Below are 14,104 nucleotides of genomic sequence, written 5' to 3' on the forward strand. Positions count from 1 at the left end.
TAACACATTAGTAAACCCGCTCCAATCATGCAGTTCAGTGTACAGTCAGTAAGCAGTTTAGCAGTTACACCAGTGGGCCCCGGTGGCAATAAATGAATTAAACCAACAGCTTACCTTGACTTGGAAGAGCTCCAGTGTTGTATAGCCATAGCCAACTAGCTAACATAGCATCCCTCTTTGTTTGAGCTGGGTGTTTGATTAGGCGAAACAAGCTAGCTGCATTCGATGCCTGCTAAGTTAGTGAAAGTGAACAAAAATATACTACAAAATGTAGCTCTCTCTCTCTCTTGCTTCTCCTTAATTTTGGAAGAAATGTATTTGTTCAGAACTGTTCAACTATTGTGTTTCTCTCTCTTTGAGTCAACTAATCACCAAGTGTTATGCATTGCAGTGCTAGCTAGCTGTAGCGTATGCTTTCAGTACTACATTCATTCTCTGATCCTTTGAATGGGTGGACAACATGTCACTTCATGTTGCAAGAGCTCTTAGTATGGAGGAAGTCCTCCGGAAGTTGTCATAATTACTGTGTAAGTCTATGGAAGGAGGTGAGAACCATGAGCCTCCTACAGAGTGCTGTTGAGGCTATTGCAGACCTTCATTGCAAAAGAATGTGATTTATTCAATTATTTGGAGACAAGTGAATATATTTAGTGTAGTTGTATCTAAAAATGATAACTTTTTTATGTTTCAGTATTTTTTTTAAATGAAATTCACTGAGGAGGATGGTCCTCTCCTTCTTCCTTTGAGGAGCCGCCACTGTAGTACACCCTGTTATTACAGAAACAATCACACACACAAAAATCCATCCAAATTGCAGAACATTTTGAAATGCATTGACTTTCATTGCTAATGCTTCTTCTCCTCCCCCGAAGCATCTGAATCTCCAGTTATGGAACATGTGCTAACATTAGACTCGCCTAGATTATCTGGAATTACAATCAGATTTTGTGATTAATTTAATCCTAATCTCATAAACCTTGGTGTGAAAAAGTCAAGAGCAGTTGGAAATCCAGACCTTCTCTCCTCCCATGAGAGTAGTGTAAGGACATGTGCTCACTAATTGCTGATGGTGTGGGGTTTTAGGGGGATGGTAACAATGTTTTCACTATTATGGTTGCTAAATCAGAGTTAATTATTAAAGTAACACCACAAGCCTTTTATTTTGAGAGGCATCTTAGCACATTGTATCCTTTTTACCTTGTTACATTTTCCTGTTCCTCAGCAGATTGTACAATGATTCAACCATCATCATTCACACTTTCCAGGTCTTTAAAATGACACTTAGCAAAGACAAAAGCTTGTGGTAATTTGATAATCATTCCCACTGTAGATCAACCATTTACAAGAACATTAGTCATTGTGGTAACCTGCTGACAATCTCCTTAATTATAGGCTGAGACTGATCCTATATGCAATGAATAGTAGAAGGAAAGGCAATTATCACTCTGTACTCATATGTCAGATTCAGTTCCTTATAGTGCAACATCAACGGATGACCTTCTTTGCACAGAAAACACTTCTGGGTGGTATGTGTTGTGTTTTGTCACTACTATGAAAAAAAAACAATAAAAAAAACAACAGTACTACTATCGAGAAAAATAACTAATGTTAAAAAACAAAAATACTAGCATTGAAAAAAATGATGGAAAAAAAGGTTGTAAATAAGAACCAGACCATACAAAAAAGAACAATAGTTTATTTGTAACTTATTTGTGTATGAACTACAAACTCCTGGTTTATAATCGATCTTCATATATTTTTTAAGGTCATGAAAGTATGCTAACATGAAAATCAATGTCTTATTATTTTACAGCATGTTTCTATTTTTCACTTTAATAAACAGGTTGTTGGCACATGTAAAATTAAAATTTAAAACGTTTTTATTTTGATTTTTTATTAAAAAAAATGTGTTTTTATAGAAATCTACCACTAGAACAGTATTCCCTCTCAGAGAAAATAATGTGGAACTAAAAGCATCTTGTCCCTCCTACCCAACCAAAACATTGATATACAATACATAAAGAATGAGATAGATTTACTAAATTGCAATAAATGCACCATAAAAGTCTCCAAATGATTTACCAACCAAAGGAAAGAGAAGGGATGATGGACAAACTCTCTTACTTAAAAATTTGAGATCCAGATCCCAACATGATCACCCCAAACACATAATCAATGACTCACACAACAGAGATGGTTTACGTCTGTGCTAAACTCCATGTAAACATCTTTAGTTATTGTATTGGCAGGGATGCCACACTGATGAACATGTTTGTTTAATGTTGACTAAAACTGTGTTGAAGAAGCTCATGTAAAATGGAGTTACCTGAATTATAATTAGGTCATAACGTGCCACATGACATTAAATTAAGTTATTCACTCATCTTTGAGGATTTAGTCTTTCTGTCCAAGTATACAGTAGAAGTGACTTTTAAAACTGATTGCAGCATTTGTCTATTCTCCGATTCTGCATCCTTTACTGTCTGGGTTTAAGTGGAAAGTAACACGGGTGACGCTACATATCATTATAATCTGTGACAACCTCCATAGCCTGCTGTTTAATACTAAACACTGGTCAAGTGCAAGGGGATGAAATGCTACTACATTACTGTAACCATATTGTTTCATAGTTGAGGTGCATTTCAATTAACATTATCCACGGACATACCATTTCCAATTGACTCTGAATAATGTTAAAGCATCTAGCTAGCCAATGGGAGCTCTGTTAGCGCATGCCTTTCTGCTTAAGGTCATGGTTTCCATGGTGACTGAATCAGCCCACTCCTGTATTTGACATCAAATCATTAATAGTGCTTCCTCTGTGTACCCTCATTCTTCTGGAGAATTTCAAATAGAACACAATCATTTATTTCTCAGAAACAAAATGGACCCGAAAAGGAAAAAGGACTGTTGCATAACCTTTCTTAGATGTTTGACATTATGGAGGGAGTGGAGACCAAAAAGAAAAGCAGGGGGGTGCTAAGCTGACAAATGGAATTGTTTTAAAATGGTCATACTAGGGAGAATTTAGCTATTTGATTTCGAATTTTAGGACCACTTTAGGTAGCAAAAAAATATATAAAAAAAACGATTTGATAAAATATTGATTTGGGCCTTTACCACTAAAGCCTATAGAAACGCATTGAATAACACATTCGTAAATGGCAAAAAATAAATCATAAGAAACAAGTTTTTTAAGTGTATGTCCTAAATGTAGTCGATCATTTTTTTTAACTCAGGAAATATATGTACTGTATATATATTTTTTTTACACATATTGATCCCCTTTTTTTGGGTAGGCACAAAACTCCTTAATACTTCCATTCGCTTTCTAAACCGGTTACCTTCAGATAAGTCCCGTGACATTTGTTGGGGTATCCACTTTCTCACAAAAAACGGATAACTCTAGCTTAAACTGATGGATTTTGATGGGATTTTTGTTGTTTAGTAACTTAGATTGATGCACAATCTATAAAAAGACTCCTGGGGTATGTGGCTAAGCCTCGGATGTGAAGGGTATTTGCTTGGCCTCTTTATTTATGGAACCATTTTTTACTGTGGGGCATTTTGAACGTTTTCCAGGGAGCGGGTGCCTGTGAAGCACTGTCCACCCAAAGCCCTGAGGGTATGTCGATTAAAATAGAAATGGTGCCATGGTCGAGGCAGAAGGATGCAGGTGTGACCTGAACATCTGCTCGGAGCCACACACCTCATCCCTAAACCCTCTCTCTCTCTGCATAAACCCTGGCACTCTGTCCTCTAGGCCTCGTCCTGCGCATGGCAGGGGCACGGTGTGAATCTGGGCCTGTCGTGCCTATGTGCTCAATGTTTGAACAGACAATAGACGATAGGCAATGTGCTAGGTGTGTTCGGTGTCCTTAGCCCCCGTTCCCACTCACCAGTCTGCTCCTTGCTGCCCTGGTTGAAGTCACGGGTCATAGAAAGTTACAGTGAGGGAAAAAAGTATTTGATCCCCTGCTGATTTTGTACGTTTGCCCACTGACAAAGAAATGATCAGTCTATAATTTTAATGGTAGGTTAATTTGAACAGTGAGAGACAGAATAACAACAACAAAAATCCAGAAAAATAAATGATTTTTAAATTTTTTATTATCTGCATTTAAATGAGGGAAATAAGTATTTGACCCCTCTGCAAAACATGACTTAGCACTTGGTAGCAAAACCCTTGTTGGCAATCACATAGGTCAGACGTTTCTTGTAGTTGGCCACCAGGTTTGCACACATCTCAGGAGGGATTTTGTCCCACTCCTCTTTGCAGATCTTCTCCAAGTCATTAAGGTTTCGAGGCTGACGTTTGGCAACTCGAACCTTCAGCTCCCTCCACAGATTTTCTATGGGATTAAGGTCTGGAGACTGGCTAGGCCACTCCAGGACCTTAATGTGCTTCTTCTTGAGCCACTCCTTTGTTGCCTTGGCCGTGTGTTTTGGGTCATTTTCATGCTGGAATACCCATCCGCAAGCCCTTTTCAATGCCTTGGCTGAGGGAAGGAGGTTCTCACCCAAGATTTGATGGTACATGGCCCCGTCCATCGTCCCTTTGATGCGATGAAGTTGTCCTGTCCCCTTAGCAGAAAAACACTCCCAAAGCATTATGTTTCCACCTCCATGTTTGACGGTGGGGATGGTGTTCCTGGGGTCATGGGCATCATTCCTCCTCCTCCAAACACGGTGAGTTGAGTTGATGCCAAAGAGCTCCATTTTGGTCTCATCTGACCACAACACTTTCACCCAGTTGTCCTCTGAATCATTCAGATGTTCATTGGCAAACTTCAGACGGGCATGTATATGTGCTTTCTTGAGCAGGGGGACCTTAAGGGCGCTGCAGGATTTCAGTCCTTCACGGCGTAGTGTGTTACCAATTGTTTTCTTGGGGACTATTGTCCCAGCTGCCTTGAGATCATTGACAAGATCCTCCCATGTAATTCTGGGCTGATTCCTCACTGTTCTCATGATCAATGCAACTCCACGAGGTGAGATCTTGCATGGAGCCCCAGGCCGAGGGAGATTGACAGTTCTTTTGTGTTTCTTCCATTTGCGAATAATCGCACCAACTGTTGTCACCTTTTCACCAAGCTGTTTGGCGATGGTCTTGTAGCCCATTCCAGCCTTGTGTAGGTCTACAATCTTGTCCCTGACATTCTTGGAGAGCTCTTTGGTCTTGGCCATGGTGGAGAGTTTGGAATCTGATTGATTGATTGCTTCTGTGGACAGGTGTCTCCCTTTAAGAGTGTGCTCCTAATCTCAGCTCGTTACCTGTATAAAAGACACCTGGGAGCCAGAAATCTTTCTGTTTGAGTGGGGGTCAAATACTTATTTCCCTCATTAAAATGCAAATCAATTTATAACATTTTTGACATGTGTTTTTCTGGATTATTTTGTTGTTATTCTGTCTCTCACTGTTCAAATAAACCTACCATTAAAATTATAGACCGATCATGTCTTTGTCAGTGGGCAAACGTAAAAAATCAGCAGGGGATCAAATAATTTTTTCCCTCACTGTAATACAGGACAGTCATCAGTATCCTTGGTGGTGTTCCAGGGCTCTTTTTTTAAAATCAAGTCACACAAATCAGTATATCTCTTAACACCTGGAAAAGCATTTGTGTCAAGAACCACATTAATATCATACAGCAATTTTCAGAGATTTGCAATGAGACTGCAAATAAGATGATCTGGAACAGCATCCATATCTGTGACGATATGGTAAACCAACATAACAGCTGGTGTGGGATGGGAAAAGGCAGTATGACATTCGGGGAGCTCTCATATGCCTGACTATTTGCCAATGTGATCTCCTTGACTCACAAAGTTATGATGGATCAGAGCTAGTGGAATAGAGAAGGAATCACAAACAGTATGAATACACAACGTGTAAATGAGACAAACACTGTATGAAACGTGATTTTCTGGCGTAATAAACACAGTGAGACAACTATGAATCACTTGTTGCTTACAGTTTGCCATGCTATAGTTTGGAACACACTTCCCTCGTTTAACGTCCCTAATCTATTGATGGCAGAGCCAAGGGTACATCTGTATCTAATACGTTTGAGTGACAGATTTAATGAAATATTGTGTTATCAGATTTCATCCCTGACAGTCCCAGCATTCACCCTCAGATAACGACCAAGCTTTTAATCCATCTAAATTAACAGATTGTCACAAAATATTGAATCAATTAATTTGTGGCAGGAGGAAATCTCTGATGTGATCTAGAAATGATCTAAGTATGTGGGGTAAAAAGAGGTTGCCAACTTGCCATCACTTACAGATTGGGGGAAACCAGAACATGAGCTATCTTGTCTAGAGGATCGATGGTTAGCTTGAGATTCACATAGAGTTTGTAAGCATATTAGTAAACCATCCTCCCTCAAATGAAGAATACTAAACATCTGATGAAATAAGTTCTGAAAAATAATTGCAGAATACAGTTTTTTCTTGATTTAGCCACAATAGATTTTTTCTTAAATAAATAACTTCTTTTTTGTAAAGACATTTTTTGAAACATAAGACATACCCTAGTTTCCAATGTCATTGAATAAACATCATCAACCACCGATTCGCTGGACACACAGTCAGTCAAGTCCTCCACTTCACATTCATAGTCCTCATAACTAATATCCAATAATGTCCCTTTTGTAATTTCATCAGTTCATCTCATTATGAAAAAAATGTTAGATCTGGGTCTCTTGTACATTGTCTTTCGAACTGGCCCGGATTAACAAAGGTTCGTGCGCCGAGCTGTGTATGGAGTTGATAGTGGAGACGTGGTTGTACGCAGACTTATAGGTGTTGTAGTGATTCAGGTGCTCATGCTCCAGCGGGGGCAGAGTCAGGTGGCCCTCCATGGCCGGCCCGCTTGTCACACAGTCCTCGTCTACGTTGATGATCTCGATGGTGCGCTGTGGCGCATGGTGGTTCTGCTGGTGGTGCTGCTTCCTCATCTTGTAGAAGATGATTAGCATAACGGCGGCCATGAGGGTGATGGCCACGAAGCAGCCGATGATGATCTTGGTGGTCTTCATCACCTCATCCAGGCCGGTCATGGAGCTGTCGTTCAGGTCCGTGACAGGGATAGTAAAGGTCTTCTCTGTGGCCTGGGTGGAGAGGGGCGTCCGGGCCGTTGTGGTGGTGGTGGAGGTGGACGACACAGTCTCCCAGGATCCGGCGGAGGGGGTGGGGCCCACCTTCTGCCACACGGTGGAGCGCCCCTCGTCGTGCACTGGCTCGATGGTCTCCACTGTCACTGTGGTAAAGTAGCTGAGGACGTTCTCTGTGGAAGACACGTTGAGAGTGGCAGATGCTGTGGTATTGCCTGCTGAGTTGCTTACCATGCAGGTGTAGGTTCCCGTGTCCTGCATGGTGACATTGGTGAAGTTCAGCGTGCCGTCGTTGAGCACAGAAATGCGGATCTTGTACGCACCGTGGGTCATGATGGAGCCATTGGGCGTAATCCAACTGACTGAGGTCAGAGAACTGGCCCTGCACTTCAGCTCTGCAGCCATACCCTCTGTCACGTTCAGGTCCGCTGGTGGCTCCACAATAACAGGTGCATAACAGTGGAAATAGTTCTGGTCCAGCTCACCTATGTAGCGTCCCTTGTGGCTGGCTGGGGAACTGCAGCGGGCGCAGCAGCTGGTGTTGGCCGGAACCATCTCTTTGAGCCACCAGCTGAGCCACAGGATGTCACAGTTGCAGTTCCAGGGGTTGTGATGGAGGTGGACTCTCTCCAGGTGGTGCAGGGGGGTGAAGAGATCATGGGGCAGCAGGGTGAGGTTGTTGTGGGCCAGGTTGAGCTCCACCAGCGACTGCAGGTCGTCAAAGGAGTTCCTTTCAATGGTTTTGATCTGGGCATGCATCATCCACAGCTTCTGCAGGTGGATCAACCCTTTGAAGGAGCCAGGTCTGATGACCGTCAGCTGGTTCCCTGACATCTCTAGCTCATCCAGCTTGACCAGTGGGATGAGGTTGGGGATCTCCTTCAGATTGCACATGCCCAGGTTCAGGTAGCGCAGGTTGCCGAGGCCCTCGAAAGCCCCCTCTGAGATATACGAGAGGCGTTTGAGTTCCCCTAAATCCAGCCTCCGTAGCGAGGGCACCCTGTTGAACGCATACGAGGGAATACTCTCGATGGGGTTGTTCCTTAGCCACAGCTCCTTGAGCTTGGAGAGGTACTCGAAGGCCCCATTGGGGATTGTGGTGAGGCGGTTGTCAAACAGCTCCAGGGTGTTGAGACTGGCCAGGCCGTTGAAGGCCCCAATCTCAATGTTTCGAATGTGGTTCTTGCTCAGCTGCAGGATCTCCAGGTGCCGCAGGTGCTTGAAGCTGTCCACCTTGATCACCTGGATGAGGTTCTCCTGCAGGTTCAGGTAGCGTGTGTTGGTGGAGATGCCGTCGGGGACCTCACGGAGCCCCCGCCGCGTGCAGATCACCTTGCTGAACTGGTTGCTGCAGGAGCAGACAGAGGGGCAGGTCTGAGCGCGCACCAGGCCCGCCACCGCCAGGAGCTGGAGGGCTAGGAGCAGCACAAACAAAGGGTCGGACAGGGCCCGGTTCCACCTAGGACCTCTCATCGTCTGCTGCTGCCGAGAAGAGGTCATCTTGCTCAACATTCATAATTCATTGGCTGGGTCGTCCACTTTTTGGGAAGAGGCGGTGTGGAGCTGGCTGAAACGAGAAAAGAACAGAGAGAGGAAGGATGGGTTAAAAGGGAGGAATGTAAATGCAAGCCCATCATGTATTATAATATGTTTACAAGATATAAATATCACATGTACATTGGTTTTTAAGTGATGACATATTCACTGTAGCCTGTTAATGTGTTTCTTGTGCAAGGAGACATTACAAGGATAAACTGTACATAATCTGTCTGAAAAAGAGGCTTCAGAAATCAATAGATACACACACACACACACACACACACACACACACACACACACACACACACACACACACACACACAGACACACACACACACACACACACACACACACACACACACACACACACACACACACACACACACACCCCTCCAACACACTCACTTATTAACACCCACTGTGTGCCACAATATAAATAAGTGATGACCTTGGCAGTGTGTTTTATATCTGTTTCTGTTTCTGAGTGTGTCGCCCCCTGCACTCTCAATCTTAGTCACATAAAACAAAATCACAATATTGCCTCCAACTTCTGTGCTGTATCTCTCCAGTGGTGGGGAGGAGTGGGGGCAGGCATAGTCATGTCTGAGGCTGTGGTGTGAATTATATTTCAGACTGGGGGGGACATAAATAACAGGAAACTTGCCACCCACCAGTCCTTCAATCAAGCCGCCATATCAGGAAATTTCTGATTACATCTTGTAGTGATGCTCAGACGTATGTGGGGCACAAAGATAACAGGGAATGATGATCTGTCTGTATCATATGTCATGCTGTTAGGGGATGTGTGCGCTGTACTATGCTGTAGAACCCTTTGAAGAACCATTTTTGGAATCCAGGTAGAACCTATTTGGTTCCAGGTATGATCCTTTTTGGTTCCATGTAGAACCTTTTCAACAGAGGGTAGTAGATGGAACCCAAAAGGGTTCGACCTGGAACCCAAAAGGGTTTGACCTGGAACCAAAAAGAGTTCTCATATGGGGACAGCCAAAGAACCATCCTGGAACCCTTTTTTCTAAGCGTGTACTTCAATGACACTTGACTTCAGTGGTGCAGCCTACAGCATTTTTGAGGGAGCCACACTAGTGCACTGGAAGAATCAAATCAAATCAAATTGTATTTGTCACAGGTGTAGACGTTACCATGAAATTCTAACTTACAAGCCCTTAACCAACAATGCAGTTCAATAAATACAGTTAAGAATATATTTACTCAATAAACTACTGTAAAAAATAAGTAACACAAAAAAGTACCACAATAAAATAACAATAACGGGGCTATATACAGTCTATAAATTAACAATAATGAGGCTATATACAGTCTATGACTTGGGTGACTGGAGTCTTTGACAATTCCTTGGGCCTTCCTCTGACACACCTAGTATATAGGTCCTGGATGGCAGGAAGCTTGGCCCCAGTGATGTACTGGACCGTACGCACTATCCTCTGTAGCTCCTTACGGTCGTATGCCGAGCAGTTGCCATGCCAGGCGGTGATGCACCCGGTCAGGATGCTCTCAATGGTGGAGCTGTAGAACTTTTGAGGATCTGGGGACCCATGCCAAATTTTTTCAGTCTCCTGAGGGAGAACCATGATAGTTTGAACCATGATAGTTTGCTGGTGATGTGGACACCAAGGAACCTGAAGCTCTCGACCCGCTCCACTACAGCCCCATCGATGTTAATGGGGGCCTGTTCGGCCCTCCTTTTCCTGTAGTCCATGATCAGCTCTTTTGTCTTGCTCACATTGAGGTGGAGGTTGTTGTCCTGGCACCACACTGCCAGGTCTCTGACCTCCTCCCTATAGGCTGTCTCATCGTTGTCGGTGAACAGGCAAAACACTGTTGTGTCGTCAGCAAACTTAATGATGGTCTTGGAGTCGTGCTTGGCCACACAGTCATGTGTGAACAGGGAGTACGGGGGGGGACGGACGACTAAGCACGCGCCCCTGCGGGGAAACAATACTGAGGATCAGCGTGGCAGATGTGTTGCGACTACCCTTACCACCTTGGGTTGGCCCATCAGGAAGTTCCGGATCCAGTTGCAGAGGGAGGTGTTTAGTCCCAGGGTTCTTAGTTTAGTGATGAGCTTTGTGGGCACTATGGTGTGGAACGCTGAGCTGAAGTCAATAAACAGCATTCTCACATACAGTTGAAGTCAGAACTTTACATACACCTTTTCCAAATACATTTAAACTCAGTTTTCACAATTCCTGACATTTAATCCTAGTAAAATTTCCCTGTCTTAGGTCAGTTAGGATCACCACTTTATTTTAAGAATGTGAAATGTCAGAATAATAGTAGCAATAATGATTTATTTCAGCTTTTATTTCTTTCATCACATTCACAGTGGGTCAGAAGTTTACATACACTCAATTAGTATTTGGTAGCATTGCCTTTAAATTGTTTAACTTGGGTCAAACGTTTCGTGTAGCCTTGCACAAGCCTCCCACAATTGTCCCATTCCTCCTGACAGAGCTGGTGTAACAGTGTCAGGTTTGTAGGCCTCCTTGCTCGCACATGCTTTTTCAGTTCTGCCCACAACTTTTCTATAGGATTGAGGTTGGGGCTTTGTGATGGCCACTCCAATAGCTTGACTTTCTTGTCCTTAAGCCATTTTGCCACAACTTTGGAAGTATGCGTGGGGTCAATATCCATTTGGAAGACCCATTTGCGACCAAGCTTTAAATTCCTGCCTGATGTCTTGAAATGTTGCTTCAATATATCCACATAATTTTCCTTTCCTCATGATTCCATCTATTTTGAAAAGTGCACCAGTTCCTCCTGCAGCAAAGCACCCCCACAACACGATGCAAACCGTAGTCTTGCTTTTTTTTATGGCGGTTTTGGAGCAGTGGCTTTTTCCTTGCTGAGCAGCCTTTCAGGTAATGTCGATATAGGACTCATTTTACTTTTGTACCTTCCTCCAGCATCTTCACAAGGTCCTTTGCTGTTGTTCTGGGATTGATTTGCACTTTTCGCACCAAAGTACGTTCATCTCTAGGAGACAGAACGCGTCTCCTTCCTGAGTGGTATGATGGCTGCATGGTCCCATGGTGTTTATACTTGCATACTATTGTTTGTACAGATTAATGTGGTACCTTCAGGCATTTGGAAATTGCTCCCAAGGATGAACCAGACTTGTGGAGGTCTACAATTGTTTTTCTGCGGTCTTGGCTCATTTCTTTGTATTTTCCCATGATCTCAAGCAAAGAGGCAGTGAGTTTGAAGGTAGGCCTTGAAATACATCCACAGGTACACCTCCAATTGACTCAAATGATGTCAATTAGCCTATCAGAAGCTTTTATAGCCACAACATCATTTTCTGGAATTTTCCAAGCTGTTTAAAGGCACAGTCAACTTAGTGTATGTCAACTTCTGACCCACTGGAATTGTGAAACAGTGAATTTTAAGTGAAATAATCTGTCTGTAAACAATTGTTGGAAAAATTACTTGTGTCATGCACAAAGTAGATGTCCTAACCGACTTGCCAAAACTATAGTTTTTTAACAAGAAATGTGTGGAGTGGTTGAAAAACGAGTTTTAATGACTCTAACCTAAGTGTATGTAAACTTTCGAATTCAACTGTAAATATGTTCAATAACCTTCAGCAAGTGAATGTGTAATTACACATTCCTGGTTCCAATTGCGTAATAACTGATTTCACAACAACCCTATTACCATGTAATTAGCCTACAACCTTTGTAACGACTATGTTGTTGTAACATAGTAATAGTGGCAACTTAATATAAAGTGTTACCAAATCTAATGATTCATAAATAATAATCTGTTATATTAGCAATATTATATAATCTCCAGGTTCATCTGCTGTAAATAGTTGGTGTCTAGTAAAGTATTGTCCAATGAAAACAGCAAACATTCCCATAAACCTGTTTGGGAAAGTAATCCCTCTTTCAGACATACAGAATTATAGTAACATCAAACAATATTTACAACAGAACACAATATTGTTATTTCAGGGAATAACATGACTCGATCCAGTGCAGCATAAGCATTCCATATTGTGAACTAGATTTGAGGATATAAATCAGATGGATTGTTGCCCCAATGGTAGCAGGGGGTGTGAGTAAATTACATTTCCTATTGAGTCACTGGACAGTGAGTCACTTCGTTATTTTAATTCAGAATCAGGGGAGAAATAAGGAGAGGAGGAGAGGAAAGAAACCACTAAAAAGATTGATGTCTGACACGTATTTTCTCTCCTCTCTGACTTTGAGGAGGCGGTAAGTTATATAACCATAGTCTCTACTGGTGAATCAAATAAAATACAAGTATAATGTGTACACTGGTTTGCGAAAGTATTCACCACCCTTGGCATTTTTCATATTTTGTTGCCTTTCAACCTGTAATTAAAATAGATTTTTGGGAGGTTTGCATGTATCATTTGATTTAAACAACATGCCTACCACTTTGAAGATGCAAACTATTTTCTATTGTGAAACAAACAAGAAATAAGACAGAAAAACAGAAAACTTGAGCGTGCATAACTATTCACCCCCCCAAGTCAATACTGTGTTAAGCCAAATTTTGCAGCATTTACAGCTGCAAGTCTCTTGGGATATGTCTCTATAAGCTTGGCACATCTCGCCACTGCGATTTCTACCTATTCTTCAAGGCAAAACTGCTCCAGCTCCTTCAAGTTGGATGGGTTCGGCTGGTGTACAGCAATCTTAAAGTCATTCCACAGATTGTCAATTGGATTGAGGATTGTTTCCTCTAGCATCTTCACAAGGTCCTTTGCTGAACGTGTCTCCTTCCTGAGAGGTATGACGGCTGCGTGGTCCCATGGTGTTTATACTTGCGTACTATTGTTTGTAAAGATGAACGTGGTACCTTCAGGCGTTTGGAAATTGCTCCCAAGGTTGAACCAGACTTGTGGAGGTCTACAATTGTTTTAAGATGTGTCGGCATCGATTAATTGTCTCTGGCCCACTCCCAGTTAGGGGGAGTGATGAGCTCTACAGCAGAGTCTCACAACTCAATCGCTGGTTGAAAACTGTTTTCTGCCCCTCCCAAAAGATAGAATTTGTAGATAATTGGCCCTCTTTCTGGGACTCATCCACAAACAGGACCAAGCCTGGCCTGTTGAGGAGTGACGGACTCCATCCTAGCTGGAGGGGTGCTCTCATCTTATCTACGAACATAGACAGGGCTCTAACTCCTCTAGCTCCACAATGAAATAGGGTGCAGGCCAGGCAGCAGGCTGTTAGCCAGCCTGCCAGCTTAGTGGAGTCTGCCACTAGCACAGTCAGCGTAGTCAGCTCAGCTTTCCCCATTGAGACCGTGTCTGTGCCTCGATCTAGGTTGGGCAAAATTAAAAATGGCGGTGTTCGCTTTAGCAATCTCACTAGTATAAAGACCTCCTCCATTCCTGCCATTATTGAAAGAGATTGTGATACCTCACATCT

At 42.7% G+C, this 14,104-nt stretch overlaps 1 protein-coding gene across 1 annotated transcript in view; it reads right to left on the reverse strand.

Annotated features, from left to right (window-relative positions):
- Nucleotides 1–1,862: 1,862 nt before the first annotated feature.
- LOC106573348 (leucine-rich repeat-containing protein 4C) overlaps nucleotides 1,863–14,104 on the reverse strand; it is a 188,847-nt gene continuing 176,605 nt past the window's right edge. The window contains exon 3 of the mRNA XM_014148319.3: nucleotides 1,863–8,688. Coding sequence (XP_014003794.1) covers nucleotides 6,696–8,633 — 1,938 coding nt within the window. The 5' untranslated portion in view covers nucleotides 8,634–8,688 and the 3' untranslated portion in view covers nucleotides 1,863–6,695. The remainder of the gene's footprint in view (nucleotides 8,689–14,104) is intronic.

This window comes from Salmo salar, chromosome 16, assembly GCF_965601325.2.
Source record: "Salmo salar chromosome 16, fSalSal1, whole genome shotgun sequence".
NCBI classification, from domain to species: Eukaryota; Metazoa; Chordata; class Actinopteri; order Salmoniformes; family Salmonidae; genus Salmo; species Salmo salar.